The sequence below is a fragment of the Neofelis nebulosa genome, chromosome 16, assembly GCF_028018385.1.
Source record: "Neofelis nebulosa isolate mNeoNeb1 chromosome 16, mNeoNeb1.pri, whole genome shotgun sequence".
Classification (NCBI taxonomy): Eukaryota; Metazoa; Chordata; class Mammalia; order Carnivora; family Felidae; genus Neofelis; species Neofelis nebulosa.
Window position 1 is genome coordinate 381,115 of NC_080797.1, and position 25,965 is coordinate 407,079.

General features: G+C 48.9%; 1 protein-coding gene across 4 annotated transcripts in view; it reads right to left on the reverse strand.

Annotated features, from left to right (window-relative positions):
• The window catches only part of ANKFY1 (ankyrin repeat and FYVE domain containing 1), an 81,268-nt gene extending 55,606 nt beyond the window's left edge, over window positions 1-25,662 (reverse strand). For 2 of the 4 annotated variants that reach the window (XR_009255422.1, XM_058705696.1), the window contains exons 1-3: window positions 24,431-24,775; window positions 5,045-5,237; window positions 559-677 (exon numbers count right to left, since the gene is read on the reverse strand). Coding sequence is in view for 3 of the 4 variants with exons in the window: in XM_058705696.1 (XP_058561679.1) it covers window positions 559-677; window positions 5,045-5,237; window positions 24,431-24,500 (382 nt within the window). In the remaining variant the exon portion in view is untranslated. Of the gene's footprint in view, window positions 1-558; window positions 678-5,044; window positions 5,238-24,430; window positions 24,776-24,830; window positions 25,044-25,411 lie in introns of those variants that run through there. The other 2 variants (XM_058705697.1, XM_058705698.1) reach the window with 2 other exon arrangements.
• Window positions 25,663-25,965: the final 303 nt, after the last annotated feature.

The window sequence follows — 25,965 nt, forward strand, 5'->3', positions numbered from 1 at the left end:
GGAGTGGGAGAAAAATGTTTTTCTGCACATACTCCCGTATTTATAATATTATATGAAAAGAATTTCTGGACAGATATTTATATTTTATAAATTGTAAGAATATTGCAGATACTCAAATATTTACAATTTATTAGTCAAGTATTAAGCAGAAGTATTTAAGTCCAACCCACTGATTCACTATTTAACTAGTTCACAGTCGCCATCAATTGATAAGAAAAGTTTTCTCCTTTCAGGGCACCGAGGTGGCTCGTCAGTTGAACGTCCGACTCTTGATGTCGGCTCAGGTCGTGATCTCACGGTTCCGGAGACAGAACCCCGTGTCAGGCTCTGTGCTGACAGTGTGGAGCCTGCTTGGGATTCTCTCTCTCCCTCTCTCTTTCAAAATAAAAAAATAACCATGAAACGGTTAAAAAAAAAAAAAAAAAAAAACATAAAACCCTGTGGTTAAAAAAAGGTTTTCTACTTTCATTAAACCACTATTTCAAAATGACACACATCATCTTCTGCCAACAGTTCTCGTGCTGGTGGTTTTAAGCCCTGAGCAGGCCAGAGGCTCACCTGACAGGTCCAGCTCCTCGGTGGAAGACAGGCTGGCCAGACTCCAGCTGTCACTGCGGGCCGCCAGGACGAACTTGTGAGCATTGATGTGCTTGCCCCCAACCTTTATCTTCAGATCGCTGATGACACAAAAAGAAAGACGTCATCATAATTACATATAGCTGGGATTCACAAATGATAAACGTATGGGTATTGACCGCTCAACATATATCTGCAAAAAGAATCACGGCAAAGTTATTTCTCTGTGTTAGCACTGAATTCTAATGGGTCATGTTTACACTATCTTGCTAGACACGTTTTAGATTTCTAACTTCTGGTTTCAGTTCACATGGGATGTTCTGCTTCAAAGACATTCCCTAATGTGATTCTCAGGGCGGTGAACCTATCAGTTAAACAGGATCATTAATATTCGGCGAACATAGAAGAGGTTTCACACAGACCAGATCAAGACAGGTCTTCAGGGAGAGAAGGACGGAAAGCACGAACACTGTGCAGAAGCCCTGGAGACCAGGGGGCTGCACGCAGTGTGGCACCAGCCCACAATCGAGGTTGTGCAGCAAAACCACAAACAAATTGGCTTTGACAAAGCAGTCAAGGATATGAGGCCCACTGTCTACATTCCTGTCCTCCACAGAAACATTCAGACCTATTACTGGACATTTTCACTCAACCATTTATAAAGAAATGGGGTAGGAGAAACCTTTTCTCCAAACACGTTTCCATATTTATGACAAGCCATTACATGAAATAGACCTTTCCAAACAGTTAACATGTCTGACTCTGAAATGTCAACTGCTGAGGGAGGAAAGCGTCTGGCCATTTAACAAATTCCTAAGGATGACCCACTGGGGCTGACACGAGAATGTGCCATATGGTTTCATTCGCAGCAATCCGAAGTCCTTAATTATCATCATTCTGTGTATTCACATGTTCTTTTATTTTCATACTCCCTTCCAAAAATGCATTAGGTTGGGAATCTTTAGAAACTAAATACAGGGGCGCATGGGTGGCTCAGTCGGTTAAGCGTCCGACTTCGGTTCAGGTCACAATCTCGCGGTCCGCTAGTTCGAGCCCCGCGTCGGGCTCTGGGCTGATGGCTCAGAGCCTGGAGCCTGCTTCCGATTCTGTGTTCCCCTCTCTCTCTGCCCCTCCCCTGTTCATGCTGTGTCTCTCTCTGTCTCAAAAATAAATAAACTTTAAAAAAAAAAAAATTAAAAAAAAAAAAAAAGAAACTAAATACAAAAATTACTGTATTAAAAAAAAAATCTAAGGGCATCTGGGTGGCTCAGTCACTTGAGCGTCTGAGTCTTGATTTCCGCTCAGGTCATGATTTCACAGTTCATGAGATCGAGCCCTGAGTTGGGCTCTGTGCTCAAAGTAGAGCCTGCTTAAGGTTTTCTCTCCCTCTCCCTCCACACCTCCCCTACCTTTACATGCTCTCTCAAAATAAATAAATAAACATAAAAAAAGAGTGACAAAACTACTTAATGAGGAATGAAAAGTCTTTTAAAAAATAATAAAATAAAATAAATATCTATTATAGGAACGAATGCATCCACTTAAAAGGAAACCCAAGCAGAATACTGTTTCTATATAATGCGTGACGCAGAGACAGTTTACTCCATGAGTGCTGTGTCTAGAACGTATTTATAGTGATGTAAGCATGTCAGCAACTGTACTTCTAAGACCAAGCTGCAACTCATCACCAGAAAATAGGACCAGAAAAATAGGATACTCAGTATTTCAAATTATTACAAACTACTGTTAGCACCAAACACTGTTAATCAATAAATAAAAAAAGAAATGGAATTGATATTTTATTTAAGACAGAACAAATCTGGGGCGCCTGGGAGGCTCAGTCGGTTGAATGTCCGACTTCAGCTCAGGTCATGATCTCACGAACAGTTCGTGAGTTCAAGCCCCGCGTTGGGCTATGTGCTGACAGCTGAGGAGCCAACTTTGGATCCTCTGTCCCTCTCTGTCTGTCCCTCCCCAGCTAGTGCTCTCTCTCTCAAAAATAAATAAACATTAAAAAAATACTTTTAGATAGAACAAATCACATCCTGTGATAAAATTTCTACAATTCAATGAAAACAGGAAGCTGTTTACAAAGCACAAATAATTTTTAAGCTCTAAATTCATGTATAAAGTATTAAATTCCATTAACTTAAATGAAGACTGTTTCCTGTCTTAGCCACAAAATTATCAAAATGAATGTTTCTATATATTCATGAATATCAGGTCAAATTGTTTTCTCTCTTGTAGTCTAACATGCCAAAGGGAAACACAGACAAGGATTTCACTATAATTTCTAATAATAACAATTTCTAAAAACGCAATTCAAAAATGGAAGACAGCTAACTTTCTGAGCACTCTACACAGAAACAATTAGGAGGCCAGTAATTTTTTTTTAAATTCTCATTCCAATCAAAGCACATTTCCTTGTAAAATACAAATGTTGTTGCTAAAGAGGCATAAAGAGCTCTTGCTAGAGTTTCTCAAACACATTAACAGAAAAAACTGTAAGCTTGATCTAAAAGAAGGGTATAGTAAGTAACTACATATGATCATTTTTAACTATCTTAAGGGGCAAAAGCCTTCTCCTGAACTTAAGTAAAAATAAACGTACCAATTTCTTCCACATTTCTCAATTTAAACACTTGTTAATACCTACTCTTTAATCACTCCACTTACTGAGATGCACCAAAATACTATTCAAAGTGGGAGGGTGGGGGGAGTGCCTGGGTGGCTCAGTCGGTTAAGCCTCTGACTCTGGATCTCAGCCCAGGTCTTGATCTCAGGGTCATGAGTTCAAGGAAGGCCTGCAATGGGCTCCACGCTGGGCGTGAAACCTACTTTAAAAATACATATATTTAAATACAACAAAATGTTCGTTTATAGGACAAATTTTTTGTGGGGTTTTTTTTGGGTTTTTTTCTTCTTATTTTGGTAAAAGAGCATCATCTGCTTTAGAAACGGATTTTCCAATTTCAGGCATCCCATCTCAAAAGCTCAAGTCCTTTCTGAAAGCGCTGTTCCCCATCTGGTATCCGGCCCGCACCAGGTAAGGGACAGGCTCTCGAAGCCCAGGAGGGGCCCATTGGAGCCTTGACCAGGCTCACTCTCACGGTCTCCCAGAGGGACCACAGGATAGTGGTACCCTCCGTGGGTAAGTGAGAGAAAGCGAATGATGGGAGTTGTGAGGGAAGAGCCTCGGGGCAGGGGACACACACGTGCACCAGAAATAGGTCAGGCTTCCCGGTGCCAGCAGAAACACGGCTTTGTCTTGTCCACGGAAAAAAGAGGGGAAGAAAAGAGACAATGAACGAATGATATTTTACAAGTAGTGACATCCGTTCAATCTAAAGGGCTGTCCTTCCCTCAGAGTACACACGTCCTATCTTTTCGGCATTTAGTTTTTCTCTGTCTTATAAACGAGTGATACGGAAGATAGCGACTCTGGATTCTGATCAGTTTTAAATGCCCTAACCTATTTTGGAATTTCCCGAAGGCTTAGCTAAGTCCGGTTTTCCATTCCCGCTGCCACCACTCCAACCCGGCCCATCTTCATCTCTGGTCTGCAGTCCGCACAACATTCCCACCGCGCCCCTGCGCCCTTCTCTTCACAGTTCTCTCTACACGATGTTACCAGGTTTGTCTTCCCGAAACACCATCTCGGCTCTGGAGGCCCGACAGCCAAGTGCCTGCTCCTCACTTCCTAGAGGCTCAAGTCCAAATCTCTCCCCTTGGCCTCCCAGCGCAAACCACCCAACCTCCCCGCCTCCTCCAGGGCCTGACGTGTGACGTGTACCCAAGACGGCACCCCCCCCACCCCCGTCCTCTAAATCCTGCACACGTGGCCATGTCCCCGCCTGTTCTCAGCCTCCCTCGACCAGCAACATCACTGTCTCCATCTACTGAGCCCTGCCCAGCCTCTGACATTTACCCCAAAACCTACTTCATAACAACAGCTAACGACTGAGCGCTTACTAGGTGCCAGAACCTGGTCTGAGGGCTTTAACACACGTACTCTCTAACTGAACCCTCGCAACAACACTACTGTATGCAGCAGTATGCCCATTATACAGATTAGGAGCCTGAAGCCTGTCACACACAGCTGAGCTTCGAACGCAGGCCGTGTGGCTCCAGGTCCCCCCTCGACCATCGTGCTACCCTGCCCGCTGGTTCCAAGCCGCCTTCTTTGATTCTCCCGAGACAAAGTGACCTTTCCCCTCGGAACCCCCGGACATGCGGGCTAATCCCCGTCTGCATCGGCAGTGCTATCCGCGATGTGCACGCTCTGTGCCGGAGCTAAGGAGGAAATAAAAGCAGCAGGATCTTTCCCCAAAGAGCTTACATCCCAGGGGCCAGAGCTTTGCTAGTATCCTGGCTGGAGAGACAGGAACTTGGGAAGAGCGTCGGGAAGAGGAGAGGTGACGCAGTGGCCCGGGGAACCCGGGGCAGGGCCGTGTGTCCAGGGGCTCACCTGTACCGCTCCTGCTCGCACAGGTCGGCCACGATGGCCAGCAGGCGGCTGATGAAGGACTCACCGCCGCTCCCGCCGTTCGCCTGCGCGGCCAAGAGGGTGCATCTCTTCTCCGTCTCCGCCAATTTCTTCTGCAGCTTCACGTACTCCTGCCGGAGAAGCATCAAGTGCTTCTCCAACTTGGCCACCTCCTCTGCAAGGGAGACAGAGATCCCCGTTTACCGTGGCGGGCGCGAAGCAAACAGTACTCACGAAGCTCTCCCCCCACAGGGAGGATGGGGCAAGGTGACAATGTCTTAGCGATGCTCCTTCAGGACCCGGAATGGCTTTGTTTATGGTGGCACTGTGTCCCCGGGCCGGGAAGACCCTCCCAGTCCAGGGCTTTCTCTTCTCGGTTTCTCTGAAGACCAAGAGCCAATAAATGACAAGGAACAGACGCACACAAGACGCTAACAGGTACCTGGCCTGCAGACCCTTTACCGTAAAGCCAGAGGTCTCAAGGAAAGATTGTCAGCATCACCTAGGACACTTTTTCAAACCACTACAGCGAAACCTGATTTTTATACGTCACGCGTTCTACAAGCTCTACGTGAGCTCTCTCGCACAAGCTGCAGGACCGCCCCCCGAGGGCAGCACTGTCACAAGCCACACTGCGCAGGTCACAGAGACACTGAGAGTTTGCCCGTGGTCCTGAGGCTGGTGAGATGTGGGGCTGGGTAAGAGCCCAGGGCCAGTGTTAGCCGCTCCCCCGCACGACCCGACACCCCCTCCTTCAGGAAGGAAGCGGGGCAGTCATAATGGTCCGGATAGAAGCGAGTCCCGCTCCGTAGGCGTGCTGGGGCGCACTGAACAGGTGGAGAACCACTGCACTGGATTCATTAAGCTCAACAAATATTTGCCGAGTGACCACCAGGTCCTAAAGACTGCGCAATGGTAAGCAAATTCACACACATCTTTCCTCAGAGCTTTGAGTTTCTGGGGGAAGTAAACTTTTGTAATCATAATGACCATGCTAACAATCAAGAACTCCAGGGAGCCCTAGAAGGAAAGAACAGAGGTGTGAGAACCTGTGACCAATTTAACTTAAGACGCAGGGAGGATTCTCAGACCAAGTACACAGTCAGGAAACCCCCCTCCTTCGTTTCCTGGCTCTGAGCCTCGGTGGGATTCACAGCACCGTGCCAATTGGCACCTCTATAAATCCGGGTCTCAGCCACGGAACCACAGGGCTGCCGGCCCCCTTCTCTGAGCCTCGGCGCCTTCACCCCTCTGCTCTCACCAGGCACTGCCCTCGAGCCCACCGTCCCCCCAGCCCACTTCATTCTCAGGCGGGCCCCTTACCAGCAATTCTTCCCAGGGACAAAGTACCTCCGCCCTGCCCAAGTAGGGTCCCCCCCCCCGATGACGAACTCCAAACCCATCACGGTGCTCAGATCCTCTGCTGTAGCATCAACCTCCCTCCTCTGCAAGTTCAGTCCCTTTCAACTGGGTCCTTCTCCTCAGCACAGAAGCCCGTGCAAGACTCTATTAAGACAAAGCCGTCCTTCCGCCTCCGCCCTCTGTCCCCAGGTGCCATTCGCCACTTCCTCACCCCAAGTCCCCAGGCATCCTGCCCTGTCTCCACCACTCCCTTGACAGTCGTCTCACCGATGACCTAACTGCCAAATCCAACAGACACTTGCCATGATTCTCATCCTGCACACCCCACCTCTCTGCGACCTCTGTTGCGACTGCAACACCCCACCTTCTCTCCAGTTCTGGTTCTCGGCCTTTCCCATGCTTCTCTGCCTCCCTCCCACCGCTGATCACCGATGCTCCCCGGGGATCTACCCCGACCCTCTTCTCAACTGTACACCCTCCCGAGGCAGCTCCACCAGGTCAGGGTCTGTGGCTGACGCCACAATCTAAGTGCCAGTGATCCACAGACCCACGCCCATAGTTCTTTTCTTAGCTTCCTCCGTCCATCTGCCTAACAGACATTGCTCGCTAGTGGCCCAGAGGGACCTCCAGTTAACTATGCCCAGAACAAAACACAAAGCAAATTTGCTCTGCCTTTGTACTGTCCCTATACTAATCACAACACCACCGTGCAGCCTTTTATCTGAAGGAGAAATGCGGGAGTAATCGTAAACGTCTCCCCCTCAGTCACATGGCCCCAACCCTACCCCAACTCCAAAATCAGCTCCCCCCTGGGGTGCCTGGGTGGCTCAGTCGGTTAAGCATCTGACTCTTGGTTTAGCTCAGGTCATGATCTCACAGTTTGTGAGTTCGAGCCCCACATCAGGCTCCAAGCTAACAGTGCAGAGCCTGCTTGTTTTTTTTTTTTTTTTTTTTCCTCTCTCTCTGCCCCTCTCTCGAAATAAATAAATAGACTTAAAAAAAATCATCTTTCCCTGGGAAAGACCCTGGAACCCTACAGGTCATCTCTATCCCCACCCCCACTATGACTAAATTCAGGCTCTCGCTCGTCATATCTGATCTCCAATGTGAACAGAGTCACCACCGCATCCCAGAGCCTATCACAGGGCCTGATACAGAAAGGCTCACTAAATGTTTGATCAATTCAGTTTTATAAAAGAGGATTCCTTTCCTCTCTTCAACTTCATCCCTTCCCCACCTGCTGCCTAAAAGCTAATTCTTTATAACATGGAAACCATCAAAAACTGGTTCAAAAACACAAGTGTCATTAAATAAGCTAAGTGTGGTACTTGACTCTGAAGTTATTATGCAACTAATGTTTCCAAAGAAACATGTAACTCAAAATGTGCATACTCATAGATGAATACATTAACAGAAAAAAGGCACTGAAACTAAGCGTATTTTATCATTCCAATTTTTATTGTAAATATTCACATGTATGAGGAGTAAAAGACAATACGAAACATGAGCAGATCTCACTGAGACGCGGGATTACCGCCTCCTCCGCACACTTCAGGTATTCTAGAACAAACGTGTTCTGCTTTCATAATTAGAACAAGTATTTTCAGAGAAATCTGTACAAATGTTAACAGACTATCTTCTTCACGTACAAAGTAGGAAACATTTTCTTCTCTCCCAGAAGTTCCACATTTACACACATGCCTGGAGTCGCAAAGCTGGGTGTGAGTCTCAGATGTGATCACTATTCCTGGAGAAACAAAGCAGCAGACACCTGCAAGATGAAAATACGCCTCCGGCTGCCGAACTGCTCAGTGCGCTCGTGAGCTGCATGTCGGATGAGGGTCCCCGTAAATAACACTTCGTCCCAAAACACTACAATCATTTGGCCTACGCGTATTGAAACAAAATACTGCTTTAAAAGCCAACGGCTAAAGGAAAGCGGCACTTACAACGATCCTATTACAACACGGCAATGATCTCAGCAAGCAGCATTTACAAGTACACAAACCCGCGTAGGCAGGACTCTGTTTTACCCTTTTATTCTGGTGTGACGAAGGTACAGTCACTGATTTTGAAGAGTCCTTCACGGTGACTTAGACTAAACAAACCAAGAATTGCAATTATTTACCTCAAAGGGGGAAGTATGTAGCGCAAAGCAGTAAGATATTAAATTTCATGTAAGGTACGAAATTTATACTCTTTTCTGCAGAGAAGGAAATAGAAAAGCTGGCATGAATTTCCAGGTGTGTTAAGACAAAGCGTAAAAGGACGCACCATTAAGTAAGAGTCACAGAAAATTCTGTTCACTGTCACCACTGGTAGAACCCGAACCTGTGGCGTCAGAGGCCACGGTCTGGTCACCGCTGAAGGAACAGTAGGAGGGCAGTCACTGCAGGGAACATGGGGGCCTCTGGGGTGCTGGTAACATCCTCAACAAGTTAGTAGTTAAATGCACATTTGATTTTGAGAATTCACTGAGTTCTACACTTAGGATTTGCTCTTTTCCACATATACCCTACGCTTCAATTAAAAAGTTAAAACCGAACTGATACACGCCCATAGTGGGCTCTGGAGTCAAACTGATAGGGGTCCAAATCATTTCAGCAACGCGCCACGGGGCGGTGGGCAAGTTCACCACTCAGAGCTTCGGTCTATCCATACGCTGGGGGAGGGACTCAATCGCAAGGCAGGTGGCTGGCACAAGCACCAGAGTCGCCAGCACGTCCCCACCTGCCTGCACAGTCACTTAATCACTGGACAAACAGTTTAAAATATTTTAACAGTTTACACACTGTATTTTGAGTCATGAAAAGCAGAAAGGAATGCAAATGTTTTACTGGGAACTAAAACTGATCAATGAAAGTCATGGCAAATGCACAGGACATCATGAGAAGTGTGAAGTGACAAAAGGAAAACCAGACGACTGAACACAAATACCAACGAGCTACTTTAAATACTGTGCCCCCTCAGACAGCAAGTCTGCACCGACGATTCCCACACCAAAAAGCAAAGCCTAACATTCTTTAAAAAGCATCACTATTGGGCACCTGGGTGGCTCAGCTGGTTGAGCGTCTGACTCTTGGTTTTGGCTGAGGTCATGGTCTCATGGTTTGTGAGTTCAAGTCCCATATCGGGCTCTGTGCTGCTGACAGCTCGGAGCATGCTTGGGATTGATTGATTGATTGATTGATTGATTGATTGATTCTCTCTTTCACTCTCGCTCTCTCTGCCCCTGCTGTGCTATGTGCTCAAAATAAAGAAATAAACTTAAAAAAAAAAAAAAAAAGCTCACTATTATTCACTTGGAAGAGGTGCAAGTTAGGCTGTGCTCTAAACAAAATTCTCAAAAAGGCAACTCCTTGGGGCGCCTGGGTGGCGCAGTCGGTTAAGCGTCCGACTTCAGCCAGGTCACGATCTCGCGGTCCGTGAGTTCGAGCCCCGCGTCGGGCTCTGGGCTGATGGCTCGGAGCCTGGAGCCTGTTTCCGATTCTGTGTCTCCCTCTCTCTCTGCCCCTCCCCCGTTCATGCTCTGTCTCTCTCTGTCCCAAAAATAAATAAAAAAACAAAAAAAAAAAGTTGAAAAAAAAAAAAAAAAAGGCAACTCCTGACTTATAACAGTAGCACAAAGTCAGTGGGGTCGACAGGGACCAACCTAGAAACAGCAGCAGAAGTGCCACCCCTTAGAGATAAACATGTGAGAGCAGAAAGTAGTCTGGGGAGCAGGACTGTGGGGCAGAACTTTTTTTTTTTTTTTAATGTTGACTTATTTTTGAGAGAGAGAGCGAGAGAGGGAGAGAGCACGCATACGAGAGGGGAGGGGCAGAGACAGAGAATCCCACGCAGGGTCTGTGCTGTCAGAGCAGAGCCTGACTCGGGCTCGAATCCATGAACCATGAGATCATGACTTGAACCGAAATCAAGAGCCAGACACTTGACTGACCGAGCCACCTATGTGCCCCAGAACTTGTTTTTTGCTATAAATCATGTAATATTTGAGTTTTAAATCTCTGCGCACTTATGAAACAAAATATATTGTTTTATGCACATTTTAAGGATTAGGTACCCCTAATACCCAAGGATAAGGGTTTTTGTGGATCACAAAACTTTCTGGTGGGAAGGAGCCTCAAGACCACATCTCTGAGGGGCGCCTGGGTGGCTCAGTCGGTTGAGTGACCAACTTCGGCTCAGGTCATGATCTCACAGTCTGTGGGTTCGAGCCCTGCGTCAGGCTCTGTGCTGACAGCTCGGAGCCTGGAACCTGTTTTACATTCTGTGTCTCCCTCTTTCTCTCTCCTCCCCTGCTCATGCTCTGTCTCTCTCTCAAAAAATAAACATTAAAAAATTTTTGAAAATTAAAAGATAAAATACAGAGATTGTCAGCATTTAAAAAGAAACAGAAAACAAGGGCTCCTGGGTGACTCAGTCGGTTAAGCGGCCGGCTTCGGCTCAGGTCACGATCTCGCGGTCCGTGAGTTCAAGCCCCGCGTCGGGCTCTGTGCTGACAGCTCGGAGCCTGGAGCCTGTTTCGGATTCTGTGTCTCCCTCTCTCTCTGCCCCTCCCCCATTCATGCTCTGTCTCTCTCTGTCTCAAAAATAAATAAACGTTAAAAAAAAAATTAAAAAAAAAAAAAGACCACATCTTTGAGTTCAGCTCCCACACGATACACATGAGGGGCAGAAGTGGCAAAGCCAGCAGCAGAAGCCCACCCACCCCGCCTCCCAGGCTCTGCCCAATGACATCATCCCAGGCTGTCTGCAAGAGCCAGAGCTCGAACTACTCAGGAGGTGGGGGGGGGGGGGGGGGGGGCTGCCCCCGTATGGGAGCGACTTCCCTGGAGAGAGGGTTGAGCAGCCAGCAAGCAGCTGCCCAAGTCGCACGCACACAGACTGCTCTAGGAATACTACTGGTAAGATACAAGGCCCGCTGAATCGCACTGTTCTGATCATTCACTGACCTGTTCGGGGATTTTCACCCTGAATAAGACAGCTGCGTCACGTGTCTCACCTGTTAAAACGGGCGAAGCGCCCAGGTAGCGCCAATGCCAAGGTAACACTGTCCTGGGGCTCTGACAGGGGTACAAGCAGATCACGAAGCAAGAGTCCCTGGCTTAAGCGAGAGCAAGGGAAGAAGTCCCAGAAAAGGGGTGTTTTACTTGAAGTCGAGCCTGCAAGCGTCTGTAGCATACTGGGTCCAGAGAATGCAAGGAAGAGGCTTCGGTCTCCTACTTTCTTGGTCAGAGTCTCCTTTTAAACCACTCTCAGGCAACAGGTTTGTAGGACAGACAGGGTACTTGGCTCCCCCAGCCTCCGCCTAAGCTCCCTGGAGAGGATGGCCACCTCATCCTGCTAGTTCCATCTGGTAGTTACAGTCCCATCTCACCTGCCTGAAAGGCGGGGCGGCCTGGGCCTGCGGACGGCTGACTCTTCCTTCACAGAGCGCACGGACCCTGTCACCTGCCACACAGTATCCTAGCCAACGCTCCTCAAGAGCACCAACCCTCCCAGACTATGGCATCAGGAAACAACCGTGTTTCTGTTTCACTGAACTAGCAATCTGCAAGTATTTATGAAGCACCTACTACGTGCTAAGCACTATATATAGCACATCGGGAACTGCCTCTTGGAGAGTTCTGGAAAGGGAGTCTCACTTGTACCTCTTCCAGACAATGCAGCACCGGCACAGGACCGACAAGGGACTCAGACCAGAGGGGCAAAAACTAATCAGTCACCAAGAATCCAGACACTGTGGGGGGAATGATGAGGACATCTGTCTTTAAGAGTAGAAAGGTGCTGATTCCTTTTCTAATGCATAGATAAGGAGGTCATCCAAGTTCCACTCCAATCATTTTCTCAAGGAATCCCTGTAAATTTCTTTGGGTATCAGTTACCCACACACAATTCCACAATCTACAGCAACAGCCCTAATCTCTCTCCAGAACTGCTGACACAGGGACGCCTGGGTGGCTCAGTCGGTTGAGCGTCCAACTTCGGCTCAGGTCATGATCTCATGGTTCGTGAGTTTGAGCCCCGTGTCCAGCTCACTGCTGTCAGCCTGTTGGCACAGGGCCCCCTTTGGATCCTCTCTCTTCCCCTCCCCTGCTTACACTCCCCCCAAAATAAATAAATACTCAAAAAAAAAAAAAAAAAGAATTGTTGATACAAAAATCCTGGCTGCCTGGACACTCACACAAGAGACAAAGATTATCAGCAGAGAAGAGGCAAGATTAAAAAAGGGCTACAGGGGGACTTAGGGCTCTTCTTCGCAAAATCACAGATGCTCCCCTGCCCAGAATCTTCTGCAGGGACACCACGCCACAAGCACACCCATCAGTGGTATCACAAGCAGCACACCATTTCTTACTAACGGCCAAGACGTCATTCCGTGGGAACACTGTCTGCCTGCACACGTGCAAATGTGTCCTCGGAGGGCCACCCAGCCGTGAGAGTTCTCGCAGGAAGAAGCGGAAGATCAGCACTCTGAGCAATGACGAAGAGAGCACAGTGCAAGGTTGAGGGCACAGGCTCTGGGGCAGGACTAACTGGTCCCACACTTTCTACTTGGGACGCCTTAGCCACATGCCTCATTCTTACCTGTACGTATGTCGTGACCACTGTAACGACCCCAGATGAGTCCGCCCTGCAATGTGTGGTCAGCAAACATTTTGCTGCTGTTACGATCCTTAGAAAGGCACCACAGCACAGTCCTCATGAGCACGGACGACTGAGCTGCAGCCCCAGCCTGCCCACCTGCTGGCCGTGTGACCTTGCATAGTTACTACTCTCTGCACTTTGGTTTTCTTGGTAGAAATCAGAATAATAATAGTATCTCAGAGTTTTGCCAAGGAGAAATCAAGTCACGCTGAATCTTTTAGAACAGTGTCTGGTTGAAAGGTTTACTATCTACTTCTGATTCATCACGTGGCTGCTTTCAGGAGAAGTTCCTTCCTTCTCTTCCTCCAACTTTCCTTTCAAAAAATAAGCCTAGAAATGTACGTAACACATAATGGTTTCACCAACGGAGCTATGCTAAGTACCGGTAAAGGCTGTCAGCAGCTTGCATTATAATTTTATGTTTCTGTCCAGAAAATAAGCACCCATCTGCTCTGTACAGTCTGAGGTCAGGCATCTCGATGAGCTTTCTGACAGTTCATCAGTCTTGACTTAATCAAAAATGCTTGTGACAAAAAAATCTGCATTGACGATGAAGAGGCTAAAATAATTATATGCATGCGTGTGTGTGTGTGCGTGTGTATTTAATCAGCAAAGTCATGGGACAGTCAGAAAAGAAAACAGCATTGGTCCGTGTAAGACTCTTCTTCTGAGTCAGAACTTGGCAAACTCTCAGTGAAGGACCAGACACTATGTTAGGCTCTGTGGCCGTATGATCTCTGGGGCAATTACTCGACTCCATTGTTGTAATACAAAAGCACAAATGAGCAAGCATGGCTGTTCTCCCTGAATTTGTTTATGGACACGGAAAATGGAATGTCCTCTAATTTTCACATGCCATGAGATAGTCTTTTGAGTTTTTTCTTCAGCCATTAAAAATATTCATTCATTGGGGCGCCTGGGTGGCGCAGTCGGTTAAGCGTCCGACTTCAGCCAGGTCACGATCTCACGGTCCGTGAGTTCGAGCCCCGCGTCAGGCTCTGGGCTGATGGCTCGGAGCCTGGAGCCTGTTTCCGATTCTGTGTCTCCCTCTCTCTCTGCCCCTCCCCCGTTCATGCTCTGTCTCTCTCTGTCCCAAAAATAAATAAAAAACGTTGCAAAAAAAAAAAAAAAATTTAAAAAAATAAATAAATAAATATTCATTCATTTTCATCCATTCATTCTTAGTTCAAGGACTGTCCAAAAAGCTATCATCTCAGGTCAGATTTGGCAAAGAGGCCATAGTTTACCAACCCCTGTTCTGGACGACTTCGAAAGAATTAGTACATCAAAATGGTGCCCAGAACCAAATGAAGAGAAGAAAGCATTAATCCGTCCCAAAGCCTAGAAGTCTACGTCCTCTGACCTCCCCTGACCAAGCCCTGAACCATGATGACAGCACCTTTCTCAAGACACCCCGCTCTGCAGGCTCACCTCCCACCCTCAAAAACACGCTCTCCTAGCCCATCCCAAACACACTTTGCCACACTCTGGACTGAATGCGCCAATTTCTGAAGAGTCTGCCTGACTCACTGCCTCCTCCTGTACCTCCCCAATCTTCTGAAATGCGGCTTCTACCCACACACCCCTGCACGGAAGCGGTCCCAATCAGAATGACAGAGTCACCCATCTCAACGACCTCTTCCTTATCCTTCAAGGTTCTCCACCTGTCTGCAGCGTCCGACTCTCAATCAGCCCATTCTTCTTGGAACCCTTCTGTTCCGGCTCCCTACCCGGCACTCGACGTCTCCCTACCTTTCTTACCTTTTAGTCCGACTACCTACTCGCTCTGTAGGAAGCAGTCCTACAAGGTTCAGACCTAGAACTAAACTTTCCTTCCTAAAGGTCTCGTGCACACTCACATTTTACTGTCACCTCCCTGTAAATGGCCCCAAATATCTCCACAGCTCCACTGGAAGACAACCTACCGGTACTAGAAATTCAGCAAGCCCAAAATCAAACTTAACATCTTCCTCAAATCAAACTCCTCTTCCTACTTCCATTTCAACTGTTATCCAGATTTGAAATCCCTGAGCTATCTATATATAAACTCTGATAATCCACTTATAATAGCATAATAAATGCATATAAACTACTTAGAGATAAATTTAACAAAAACAGATGCAAGACCTGCGCACTGAAAACTACAAAACGTTGCTGACAGAAATTAAGTAACCCTGAATGAACGGAGAGTTATACTATGCTCACGGAGCAGAAGGTTCAGTGTTGTTAAGACATCAGCTCTCCCCAAACCGATCTACCCTCCGACACCATCCCAATAAAAATTTCGGCAGAGATTTTGGTAGACCATAATAAGATGATTCTAAAACTTGCATGGAAACACAAAGTGCCCAGAGTAGCCAAAACAACTTGCAGGGGTGGACGGGATAAGACAGGTGCAGCACTTCCGTGACTTGAATTCACGACTTGCCACGTGCCTGCGGTGGCTGGGACATTGTACCGGCATCAGGACATTCAGGGCAGCAGGCGGCCTGGACAGGTGGTTTGACAACCGTGCCACGGACTTCAAAAGGGAATGAGGAGAGGCCACGGGACAGCCACAACCGAGCATCCATTCAGAACAACTGAACACCTCTTGCACACCACACTATGCAGAAGTTAACTCACCTAAATGCGAGGGTTGAAAGTATAAAACCTCTACACTAAAAAACAGAAAAATAACATTAGTGAGCTCAGATGAGGCACGGATTTCTTAAAATGGTAAAAAGAATTAACGATGGAAGAAAAAATAAACTAGACTTTATAAAATCTTTACCGCTGTTCTTTGAACATACAGAAAATGAATAGAAAGCCGCAGACCGGCAGAAGATACCTGGGTAGTGTATTCCAACAAAGGACTTGTACTCAGACTGTGTGAAGAACTCTTACAACCCACTAAAATAGAACAACTCAATAAAAAAGGACTACAGATTTGAACACTTCACCGAAGAAGACAAACACACACATAAAACGACGCGCACCATGAGTCAGGAAAGAAACGCACATTAAACTCACACTGACGTGCTGCTGTGCACCCACCAGGCGGCTACAATGAAAGTGTCGGCAGAGACGGGAGAGGTGAGAACGCACAACGGCACAGACGCTTTGCAAGAGTCCCACGCGTTCTCAGAAAGTTAATCATACACTTGTCTTGTGACCCAGCAGCTCCACTCCCAGGTTAAGTTCCCAAGAGAAATGAGAACATGTCCCCACAAACAGGGAAGAACTCAAGTGTCTAGCTGGCGAATGGACACAAACACACTACGGAAATGTAACAGAATACCACGCTTCCACAAGGAGACGCAGACCACGGACTCGTACCACCTCGAAAGCAGCGTGCCGAGTTCAAGAAGCCAGACCAAAGACGACAGGCCACAGAATTCCAGAGGGAGGTGGAGACAAGGCGAGCCACAGGGACAGAAAGCAGGCCAGTGGTTGCCGGAGGCCCAGGAATGGAGTGGATTAAAGCAGCCCAAGGGAACTTTGTCAAGTTGCAGGAATGTTCTGCATCAGGACTGCAGGGTGGTTCCACTACCAGAAATATCTGTTCACTGACAAGTTAAAACTGGTGACTTTTACCATTTGTCGATCATGCCTTCATAAAACTAACCACACTCTCCCTCCGGGATGCACCCTGACACGCTTCTCTCTGCAGACCATCACACCAACATTTCCCGGAGGCCTGCATCATTCACACACACGTAACCACCACCCTTCTCACACCTCCCTCATCACCGCTCCACACACAGCCACCGATCTTCCAGCCCAACAATTTCAGCCGGTTCTCCACCGGCGACAAAGGTACAAGCTTCCCTCTGGGGCATTCAGGCTCCTCTAAGAAGCTTCTGGAGGGTAGGACGTGTCTTGCTCATCTTTGCATTCTACTTTGTACAGCTCTGCTATTCACACTAATCCAGCAGTACTCTGAACGGTGTGGCACAGTCTCTGAGCTTTCAGAAACGCACATGAATGGAGAAATTTTAGAAATCTTACGACTTAGTAGAGCAAACTACATAGCACTGCCTACTGCGCTAGGCTGAGAAATGCCCCGTTTAATGTCCACGTCCCAATCCCTGGAGCCTGGGATGTGACCTTTACCTGGCAAAAAAAAAGGGGGGGGGGCAGGGAGCGTGCTCTGCAGATGTGATTGAATGGAGGAGTCTGAGACGGGTGTGATTACCCTGGATTATGCGGGCAGGACCTAAATGCAAGTACACATGAACTTGTAAGAAGGAGCAGAGGGAGGGGGGGCCTGGGGGGCTCAGTCAGTTAAGTGTCCAACTCTTGATTCCAGCTCAGGTCATGATCTCAGTTTATGGGATCGAGCCCTGTGTTGGGCTCTGCACTGACTGCACGGAGCCTGCTTGGAATTCTCTCTCTCCCTCTCTCTCTGCCCTTCCCTTGCTCACATGCGCCTCTGCCACTCAAACTAAATTTAAAAATTAAAAAAAAAGGGGGGGGTGGAGCCAAGAAAGCTTTGACACACAGAGGAAAGGCCACATGAAGACAGGACAGAGAGAGACTTCGGGATGCTAGCCCTGGAGACTGACAAGCTGAGGGATGCTGGCAGCCACTGGGAGCAGGAAGAAGGAAAAGATTCTCTTCTAGAGGGAGACTACGAGCTGAGGGGCTCTTTCCTTTCAGCCCAGGATACTAATTTTAGACTTCTGGCCTCCAGGACCACCAGAGAATACATTTCTGTTGTTTCAAGCCACCCACCCAGTTGGGGGAAATTTTTTACAGCAGCGGTAGGAAACTAACACACTCACCTTCACAAACAAAAGACTCTGTGTAGCAAAAGATTTTAAAGCCCTCACCGCTTCCTGCCACATTCATGTCAACGGCAAAGTTTTACATAGTGAATAAAATCGAGTTGCTCGCAACATTTTGCAATAAAAAGGAGGAATTGATATTTTTTGACATTTCCTATACCACTTAATTCTTCATCATCTCATAGTCTGACCAACATATCCCAAATAGCACAGTCCTTAACAAACAGAATTCAGTTAGGTTAAGTGGATTGCCTAAAATTCTACAATTAGCAGGAGGCCAACCCAAGATTTAAGATCTTAAGCCAAAGCCAATGTTCACGCCACTGTTCCATGCTGCCTAATTTCAGCTCCAATATCAGGATAGCAAACACATTATTAATTCATTAAGCAGGAATTAAATGTGTTCAGCCCATTCCCCATCTTAAATGCAATTTCTATGCTCCTCTGCTTACTCCAATTCTAAACCAAACTGCGGGGGCGCCTGGGTGGTTCAGTCAGTTGAGCGTCCGACTTTGGCTCAGGTCATGATCTCACGGTCCATGGGTTCGAGCCCCGCGTCGGGCTCTGTGTTGACAGCTCAGAGCCTGGAGCCTGCTTCGGATTCTGTCACTCTCTCCCTCTCTGCCCCTCCCCTGCTCATGTTCTACCTCTGTCTCTCAAAAATGAATAAACATTAAAAAAATAATAAATAAATATTCTTTAAAAACAAATAAATAAAATAAACCAAACTGTGCTTATCAAGTCTTTTTAGATGAACAAAATACTGATATTTCCGATCATCATACTTCTATCGTTCTTACACTCCAGCTTCAATTTTACCAATGAATTAGTGTTCTTGTATAATTCTTTAATGACTAAGTGACTTTATCTCTACTCTTTATGTCCATTAGCTAAAAGAAAAAATAATTATAAAACTGTGGTAACATCCTGTTTTGAGGACTTCAAGAATAATTTTTGTTTCAGGCGTATCTTCAGGTTTTCTACATCAAAATATCAACTCAGAAAATGCTATCATCTTTCTTGGCATTAAAACAGTTAAGTTCCTCACTGGTGGTAAATTACCCACCACTATGACTTTTCTGTACCTGTCCCAATGCACATGGGAATTTTCTCTAACAGGGGTTAGTAGCCATTCATTAATCCAGAGTAGTAAACTAGGGGCACCCGGGTGGCTCAGTGGGTTGGGCGTCTGACTTTGGCTCAGGTCATGATCTCATGGTTTGCGAGTTCAAGCCCCACATTGGGCTCACTGCTGTCAGCACAGAGCCCGTTTCAGATCCTTTGTCCCCCCCTCTCTCTGCCCAACGCCCCCCCTCCGCCTCTTGCACTCTCTCAAAAATAAAAAACATTAAAAAAGTGATAAATGGGGTGCCTGGGTGGCTCAGTCGGTTAAGCGTCCGACTTCGGCTCAGGTTATGATCTTGCGGTCCGTGGGTTCGAGCCCCGCGTCGGGCTCTGTGCTGACAGCTCAGAGCCTGGAGCCTGTTTCAGATTCTGTGTCTCCCTCTTTCTCTGACCCTCCCCTGTTCATGCTCTCTCTCTCTCTCTGTCTCAAAGATAAATAAATGTTAAAAAAAAATTTTTAAGTGCTAAATGTAGGACAACTGTTTAGTAGAGAATATGAAATAAGTGAGTATATTTACTGTTGGGAACTCAGATTCACAATATACCCTATAGGAAAGGAAAAGGCAAAGAGGTCATTACCACCTGAGCACACAAAGGGAGAGTCAGGGCCATGGTACCCCTTCCAGTCTGCACCTTCCTACTTCTCTCTTCCACCGTCTGGATATCATGAAAAATATGATGGTGCTAAGAGATATCTAATATTTTGACTTTTTGCCCTTTAAAAAAACCTAGCAATTGTAACGGTCATAACTTGAATGTTTTGACAAAGTCCAAAAGCCATTATTTAACCAAAGTTTGCTTTAAAGACTCCTTCGGGGACTCCCGGGGGGCTCAGTCGGTGGACAGTCCGACTTTGGCTCAGGTGGTGATCTCACAGTTCGTGAGTTTGAGCCCCACATAGGGCTCTCTGCTGTCAGTGCACAGCCCACTCCGGATCCTCTGTCCCCTTCTCTCTCGGCCCCCTCCCCACTCGCACATGAATAAACATTTAAAAACTAAAATAAAAAATTTTTAAATAATGAATAAAATAAAACCTCCTTTTACTCCAGTTACAGATGAAAGTTACTAACCAGGACTCCTTAGGTAGGAAAGATTACCTTAACATACATGTATTTATATGTGCACACACACACACACACGCACCACGTATCTCCACATGGATAGGTGGATCCACACACACATACATATCTAGTAAACTGTTACGGGCGCCTGGGGGGCTCAGTCAGCTAAGCATCCGACTCTTGATTGTAGCTCAGGTCATGGTCTCACAGTCGAGATCGAGCCTCGATTGGGCTCCATGCCTGCTAGGGGTTCTCTCTGTCTCTCTGCCCCCACCCCAAATAAATAAATAAATAAATAAATAAATAAGCATTAAAAAAATAAAAACATAAAAACGGATTCAATGAAACCATGTTTTATTCAATACTGCCTCAGCCTGAGAGAGACGTTTTGTGGGGCATGTTGCTGTGCACTGAAGCTGAGTGATACACAAACCTGGGTCTTTAAAAGCTCCCGGGGACTCTAGGGCACAGGGTTCTCCGTGTTGACAGCCACTAGTGCGCGCGGATGGAGGCGTGGCGGCAGAGAGGAACGCGTCAGAGCCGCACAGATTTGGTGACCGAATGCAGGTCACTGGCTTGACGATGTGGCTGGACGGTGGTGCCGTCAGTCGTCAACCAAGAGAAAATCAGTGACCGCAAAGCGCAACAGGCAGGCGCTGCTGAGAGGCTGTGCCGCCCCGTCCGCTCCACAGTCCCGTTAAGGCTGCGACTGTCACCCCAGCACAGTGGCTTGCGCCCAAGAGGAAGGAGATACGCTTCCCTGAATGTAACCCAGCTCTGTGAAATCTTGTCACAAACGCCACAAATCAGTGGCATGACATACGTCTTTCGAAACCTCACTCTGTCCAGCCCTGATCACAGGGACACTCGGCAAATACTAGCTAACTAATTCTCACCCAAATGCCAGTCTGACTGCAAACGCTTCTAACTCCTTGCGAAGACAGAGCCGCCGGACACGGCGAAGTGTGTCCAAACCTGAGGTCCAGACGCTGGTCCTCGAACCTGCTCTTCCTCCTCCTGTTCACAGCCCAGCCGTAATCCGAGTCAGTCATCTTTACTCCGTCTCTTGTCAACATGCAAACCGGTTTCAGAAGTCCTGTCTTTCATGCCTTCTGTCAACGTCGCTCCTATCAGTTCTCGCCAGCTGCGGTGCCGCCACTCCCCCCCCCCTCCCCTCCAAACTCATCCCATCCTCCACCCCGCCGTGCCTTGCCAGGTAAGAGTTCAATAAATGCCCCAGGCCCTGGGCCTACCGCATTCAGCAAGAGACACTGACCCTAGGAACTCTCATTCTGTTGGGCATGATGGCAATCATCATGACCATGTCTCGACCACAGCAACTTGCCTTGCCAGTGACTGAACCTGTATCTCTCTCCCGGCACATCCACGGCCACTGCAGTGAACGGGTCTTCCTTCCTTCCGTTCTTTCTTTTTCAAGATTTTATTTTTAAGTAATCTCTACACCCAATGCAGGGCTCAAACTTAGAACCCCAAGACCAAGAGTCACACACTCTACCGACTGAGCCGGCCAGGAGCCCCGAACTTTCTTTGTGGGGGGGAAAAAAAAAAACAGCTCAAGGAGAAAGGGAACAGGCACTGCTGGTGACAGAAGCAAGCAAAAGGGTAGGCAGAAAACAGGCAGGAATGGTACAGAAAGGGACAGAGGCTGAGAGGTCTCCAGAGGGTACATAATTGTCAAAGGCCTGGGACAGGCACTTGCTGCATGAGTAAAATAAGAAGCAAAGGGATAAATTAGAAACCTGAGGAGAGAGCAGTTTCTTGTTTCCCTATTTCTACAGCCTATACTGATGAAGCATTTTCTGGAACAGTGCTAGCCAACAGCACTTTCTGGAATGATGCAAGTGTCCTGTTCATCTGTGCCGTCTGCTAGGGTGGGAGCCCCAAACCACACGGCTACGAAGCACCTGCAATTGGGCTACTGTGACTATGGAACTGAATTTTTATCTTTGTTTAAATTTTTGTTTAATGTTTATTTATTTTTGAGAGACGGAGAGAGAGAGACAGAGCACGAGCAGGGGAGGGGCAGAGACAGGGAGAGTGACACAGAATCCGAAGCAGGCTCCAGGCTCTGAGCTGTCAGCACAGAGCCCCCCACACGGGGCTCAAACCCACGAGCCGTGAGATCATGACCTGAGCCGAAGTTGGACGCTTAACCGACTGAGCCACCCAGGCGCCCCTGAATTTTTATTTTTACTTAATTTAATCAAACTTAACTAGTCATATGTGGCTGGTGACTACTGTATTGGCCAGTGATTGTCCAGAATATTCAATGTCTTCACCTTAACTGCATTGTTGTCAAGAATATATTCCTGACCAAATTCCAGTAAGCTAATAAAAGTCCATGATCAATTTTCTGTTTAATAAACCATTACATTTTTTTCCAACTTTCACCTTCATTTTGCTGAGGAAGGAAGGGAGCCCGTTCAACAGGAGACCAAGAAACAGGCTGCAAGTCAGGGTCGAAATGTCAGGCACTGGCCGCAAGTGTCCTCCCTGTACCATTTATTCTGATCCTCCCTCAGTTACTTTTGAGGCAGAAATGACCCCTCTTTTGAAGGTGAGGACACAGAGACCGAGAGCAGTTAAGTAGCTTGCCCATGGACACAGCTTGGTGACACTAGGGTTCAAACCCTCGTCCGACTGCAGACTGAGCTGACTGAGCTCGAAGCATTACACTTCAACTGCTAAAACTTAAACAGGCTGGGCTGGGTGAGAAGTAGGTTAGGGAGCTCCGGGCAGACTAATGTTATTCAGAGCACGTTAAAAGCTGGACCAGCCAGCTTCCTTGCCAAGAGACGAAGGATGTATCCAGGCAACTCCCCTTGATGTCCGGTAAATGACGCTCAATAGGTCGACGGTTCCTTCCAATGTGTGATTCCAAGTCGGGAGAGACAGCAGTGAACAAGACAGAAGTCCCCGCCCTCGTGAGGTTTATATTCTAGTAAAGCAATTTAAAAAATAACTAAGGAAGATCTCCAAAGAGGTGAGAACCGAACAGACACCCAAATAGATCAGTTAGCTGTGTGCAGAAACTGAGAGACCGTGCCAGGCTGTGGGGGCCACAAGGACAGAGATGGAGAAGCAGAAGCATGCTGGGAACGCACAAACAACAGCGAGGGTTGGCGTGGCTGGAGCACGGTGGCTGAGAAGACGCGGGGGACGAGGCTGCTCTACTAACCGGGGGCAGACCTTGCTGGAACAGGCACTGGAAGGCTCTGGAAGATATTTTAAGATCATGGAGAGCCACGGGAGTGGAGAGGGGGTGTGCAGGGCAGGTGTATGGAGAGGAGTGAAAGAGATGGGATCTGACTGATGTTTTAAAGGGAACGCTGGAAGCTGTAAAAGGAGGCTGTGAGTAAGCACAATCAAGGAGAAAAAGCAGAGCCGGAAGGACTTGTTTGAGTGACGAAGCAAGTTTAAATCAGCACTACAGCTACACGCGTAGAGCGGAAATGGAAACCAGTTTCAGGACAGATTTTAGCTAAATATTTCTGGTCAAACCAATACCCGCGGACAGATGGAAGGGAAAAAGGTCGGTTTCTCAAAGAGTCACACTGCAAGAAAACTGTGCTCCGTCCCTCCAGGTTCGATTTACTATCCCGAGGCCCCATCTCCCGCGTGTTCACACACTCGCAGCACCAACAAAACCCACTGTCAGGAAGTTCCCATAGGATGTGCTCACAGATAATCCACCTGTTACAGGCCAGAGATTTTTGCTATTTGTTTACATTTAAATGAGTATTTCAGAACAAGCGTGGACAGTTCTGACAAATTCTGATTAAGATACAAGCAGCATTAAACAACAACACACAAGGAGAAGCCCTTTCTAGCTACACTTGCCCTCTTCCACATAACACACACCTTCAGGTCAAGGGGCTAACTGGACTAGAATGCTTCAGTCATTCTTCCTAGCGGAAGTTTTGCAACGTTGTTTGCCAAAAGCTGAAACCAGAACAAACTGGAACACAAGAAAAACTGTAAGTCAGAACCCCATGCCTATGCTTCTTACCTACCCATGATCTCTTTGCCAATGTAACCCTGAAAGGACGTTTTGGGTCAGGTGCATCCTCCGCTAGCTAAACGACCCTCAAGGCGCCTGCAAGATGACCGATCGTCACACTCGGCCTGCAGGAGATCCCCGTGGCTGGAACCTGACTGCACAGCAGAGCAGGTGCTCAGCAAACCTGCTGAGTGCTAAGCCTGCAGCCGCGCACTTCAGTCCTGGTAAGGTGCTCCCCAACACTCCCCACTTCTCTTCCAGCACAGAAGCACCCACTTAAGGCCTTCCTCCTGCCGTCTATCCTGCCCTTCCATTCCACTGGCTGCCTGCGCCCAACATCCTGTGATTCACCCAAACAAAAACCAGCTTCGTGGGATACCTGAACTTTCTTTCTGCTTTTTATGCCTCTTCTGCCTTCGACATTCGCCTCGAGTTACTACGTCGAACATGGTAAAGACCCAAGGCAAAAGCCGGGTGCCAGTCCCGGCCGTCTCCACAGCTTTGGCCCCAGTCTCTCTGTCCACGAAGTGTAAGTAACACACACGCAGCCCTCCTTCACAAGGTTGTGCGCAAGTCTAGTCCAAAATGAGAAAAGCCTGCAAACTGCCATGCGCCGCCCAATTTTAAGATCCAAGGAAAGATGGATTCAGACAAAGCTCAGCTCAGGACCAGCACACCGCGGTCACTCGTTAAGCGTGAAGCACAAAAGGAGCATTTTCCTCCGACAATGAGGCTAATGGGCGAAGCGACGGTGCCCATCTTGGCCTCTCGCCCCGCACCTGCACCTGCACGACCCGGTTTTGACAAGGAGGGCTCCGATTCTGCTGGGCTCGGGGAGGCAGCGCCAGAGAGGCCCCATCGCCGGCCTGCAGCGCCCTAAAGAGCGCACCAGGAGAAGGGAAGGACCCGAGGACAGGCGACGGGGCGGAGGTCCGCGCGGCGTGACCTTGGCCGGCCCCTCCGCCACCCGGGGGCAGCCTCCCGGCCGGCGCACCGAGCCCAGCCCGGCCGGATGCGGGACGTGCCAGGACAGCAGTTTCGGTTTCCCGAGAAGCTGACGTCCCCGCCGGCGCGGCGAGTCCCTAGGGCCGCCCGCCGCGCCCCGCCCGGCCCCCACCCGGCAGCCGCCGCGGCCCGCGGGGTGGGGGGCGCCCGAGGGGCGTCGCCTCAGCAGCCGCGCTCAGGACGCCCACCCGCCAGCCCTTCCGCGGCCCTCACACGGGCGGGGCAGGACGGCCCGCGAGCCCCGCCGCGGCCCTGCGAGCACGGCCGGCCGGCCGGCCCGCTCAAGGCCCGGTCGCCCCGGCCTGCAGCGCCGCCACCGCTGCGCGCCTTCCCGCGCCGCCCCCCAACACCCTACCTTCCGCCATGTCGGGCCGGCCCTGCTGCAGCCTCGCGAGAAGTGCGCCGCGCAAGCGGGGCGGCGCGAACCCGAGGCCGCGGGTCTCGCGAGAGTCTCGGGAAGCGGGAGGGCGGAGGGAGCGCGGGCGGGCGGCGGCCGGCGGGCGGGCGGAGGCCTCTCCGCTCCTCACACCTTCGAGGCGCGGGTGCGCGCCGGCAGCCGACCGTGGCCGCGGCCCAGGCAGGGCCCTGGACGGGATGCACACGGCGAGCGGACCCTGCTCCTTGGAGAAACCTGGCGGGGAGGCGTCGAGAGCGTGACTCTGTGATCTCGCGGCGCGTGGGCGACGGGCAGGGGCCGAGGCTGCGGGAGAGGAGGCGGGAACCGGGCCAGGGACTCGATGCGGACCCCACCGCGGACGGAGTTCAGAAGACCCTCTGCGCAGTGCACCGCGGACCCCACCCCGCACCCCACCGAGGAGCTCACTCTGGACCTCACCTCGGATCTCACCCCGGACCCTACCGCGGTTCCCACCGGGAACCCCACCGCGGAGCTCACTCTGGACCCCACCG